Source organism: Moschus berezovskii, chromosome 25, assembly GCF_049115385.1.
Source record: "Moschus berezovskii isolate FMDL1 chromosome 25, NW_MosBer_1.0, whole genome shotgun sequence".
Taxonomy (NCBI): Eukaryota; Metazoa; Chordata; class Mammalia; order Artiodactyla; family Moschidae; genus Moschus; species Moschus berezovskii.
In genome coordinates, this window is record NC_142484.1 from 22,394,135 (window position 1) to 22,396,562 (window position 2,428).

Below are 2,428 nucleotides of genomic sequence, written 5' to 3' on the forward strand. Positions count from 1 at the left end.
GGAGAGGATATTCATTCTGTTTTATCTGAGACCTGACTTTTGATGGGTCTCTACCCATTAGTGGAAGCACAGGCTTAGTGCCAAAGGGTAAGAAAACTGGGGTTCAGTGTTTTCACAGAGAGAATATCTGGATTGTGAAGAACTGGAGAGGAACTGGGACTGCCTGGCTAATTTGACTCTTTCCCTTTATCTCCACAGATTTCTCAAAGGAGAATGGGTGTAAAAAATCAATCCACAGTGACTGAGTTTCTTTTTGCAGGATTAACTGACCAACCAGAGCTTCAGCTGCCTCTCTTCTGCCTCTTCTTAGGGATTTATATAGTCACGGCAGTGGGAAACCTCGGCATGATCTTGATAACCAGGTTGAGTTCTCAACTCCACAAGCCCATGTACTATTTCCTTAGTAGTTTGTCTTTTATAGATTTCTGCTATTCTTCTGTCATTACCCCCAAAATGCTGGCAGGGTTTTTATGCAGAGATAAAGCTATATTCTATTCTGGATGTATGACCCAGCTGTTTTTCTTCTGTATTTTCATCATTTCCGAGTGCTACATGCTGGCAACAATGGCCTATGACCGCTATGTTGCCATCTGCAGCCCCCTGTTGTACAATGTCATCATGTCCCCCAGGGTCTGTTCTCTACTGGTGGCTGCTGTCTTCGCAGTAGGTTTTACTGATGCGATGATTCACGGTGGCTTTATGTTAAGGTTGACTTTCTGCGAATCAAACATCATTAAACATTATTTCTGTGACATCGTTCCTCTCATTAAACTCTCCTGTTCTAGCACTTATATTGATGAGCTTTTGATTTTTGTCATCGGAGGATTTAACATGGTAGCCACCAGCCTGACCATTATCACTTCGTATGCTTTTATCCTCTCCAGCATCTTCCGCATCCATTCTAAAGAAGGTCGGTCCAAAGCCTTCAGCACCTGCAGCTCCCACTTGACAGCTGTTCTTGTATTTTATGCGTCTGTCATGTCCATGTATCTCAAACCTGCTTCCAGCACTTCATTCACCCAGGAGAAAGTGTCCTCAGTGTTTTATACCAATGTGACTCCCATGTTGAATCCCCTGATATACAGTCTGAGGAACAAGGAAGTAAAAAACTCGTTGATGAAACTCTTAAGAAGAAAAATATCTTCATAATGAAAATGTTTTTTAAAAATTTATTGGGGTATAGTTGTTTTACAGTATTGTACTGATTTCTGCTGTACAAAGTGAATCAGCTGTATGTTTAAATATATCCCCTCCCTCTTGGCTCTCTCTCTCAGCCCCCCATCCCACCCATAATCATATGTATTAATTCATAATCATGTTCATAATCATATGTATTGCTTATATTCATGTCCTGAGTCTTTAAAAATAATTTGAAAGGAGATAAAGTGGTTTTTCCAGTAGTAATGTATGGATGTGAGAGTTGGACTGTAAAGAAGTTCAGTTCAGTTCAGTTCAGTCACTCAGTCATGTCCTACTCTTTGCAACCCCATGAACCACAGCACTCCAGGCCTCCCTGTCCATCACCAACTCCTGGAGCTTACTCAAACTCATGTCCATTGAGTTGGTGATGCCATTCAACCATCTCATCATCTGTCATCCCCTTCTCCTCCCACTTTCAATCTTTCCCAGCATCGGGGTCTTTTCAAATGAGTCAGCTCTTCACATTAGGTGGCCAAAGTATTGGAGTTTCAGCTTCAGCATCAGTCCTTCCAATGAACACCCAGGACTGATCTCCTTTAGGATGGACTGGTTGGATCTCCTTGCAGTCCAAGGGACTCTCAAGAGTCTTCTCCAACACCACAGTTCAAAAGCATCAATTCTTCAGCAGCTGCGCGGCACTGGAGCAGCAGAGAGGATATACCCCATGTCCAAGGTCAGAGAAACCCCAGTAAGACAGTAGTCACTGGAGCAGCTGTGAGGAGATACTCCACATCCAAGGGCAAAGGAGAAGCCCCAGCAAGATAATAGGGAGGATGAATTCGCATTTAGAATCAAATCCCACTCCCACTCCCACCAGAGATGCTCAGAGGGTTCAAACAAACCTTGTGCACACCAGGACCAAAGGACCCCACAGAGAATGAGACTAAACTGTGTTTGAGTATCTCCTGTGGAGATACGGGTTGGTGGTGGTCTGCCACAGGGACAGGGGCTCTGGGTACAGCAGACTTGGGTATGGCATAAGCCCTCTTGGAGGAGGTCACCATTAACCCCACCATAAAGCTGCTAGAACTTACACAAGACTGGGAAATAGACTCTTGGAGGGCACAACAGAACCTTGTGCACCAGGACCCAGGAGAAAAGAGCAGTGACCCCACAGGATACTGTCCTGGACCATAAAGAAGGCTGAACACCAAAGAATTGATGCTTTTGAACTGTGGTGTTGGAGAAGACTCTTGAGAGTCCCTTGGACTGCAAGGAGATCCAACCA

The 2,428-nt window shown here is 44.4% G+C and overlaps 1 protein-coding gene across 1 annotated transcript; it reads left to right on the forward strand.

Annotated features, from left to right (window-relative positions):
* The first annotated feature begins 207 nt into the window (after window positions 1-207).
* Window positions 208-1,149, forward strand: LOC129548994 (olfactory receptor 8D4-like). The gene has a single exon (XM_055415994.2). It carries the CDS (start codon window positions 214-216, stop codon window positions 1,147-1,149), a length of 936 nt encoding a protein of 311 aa, XP_055271969.2. The 5' UTR covers window positions 208-213.
* Window positions 1,150-2,428: the final 1,279 nt, after the last annotated feature.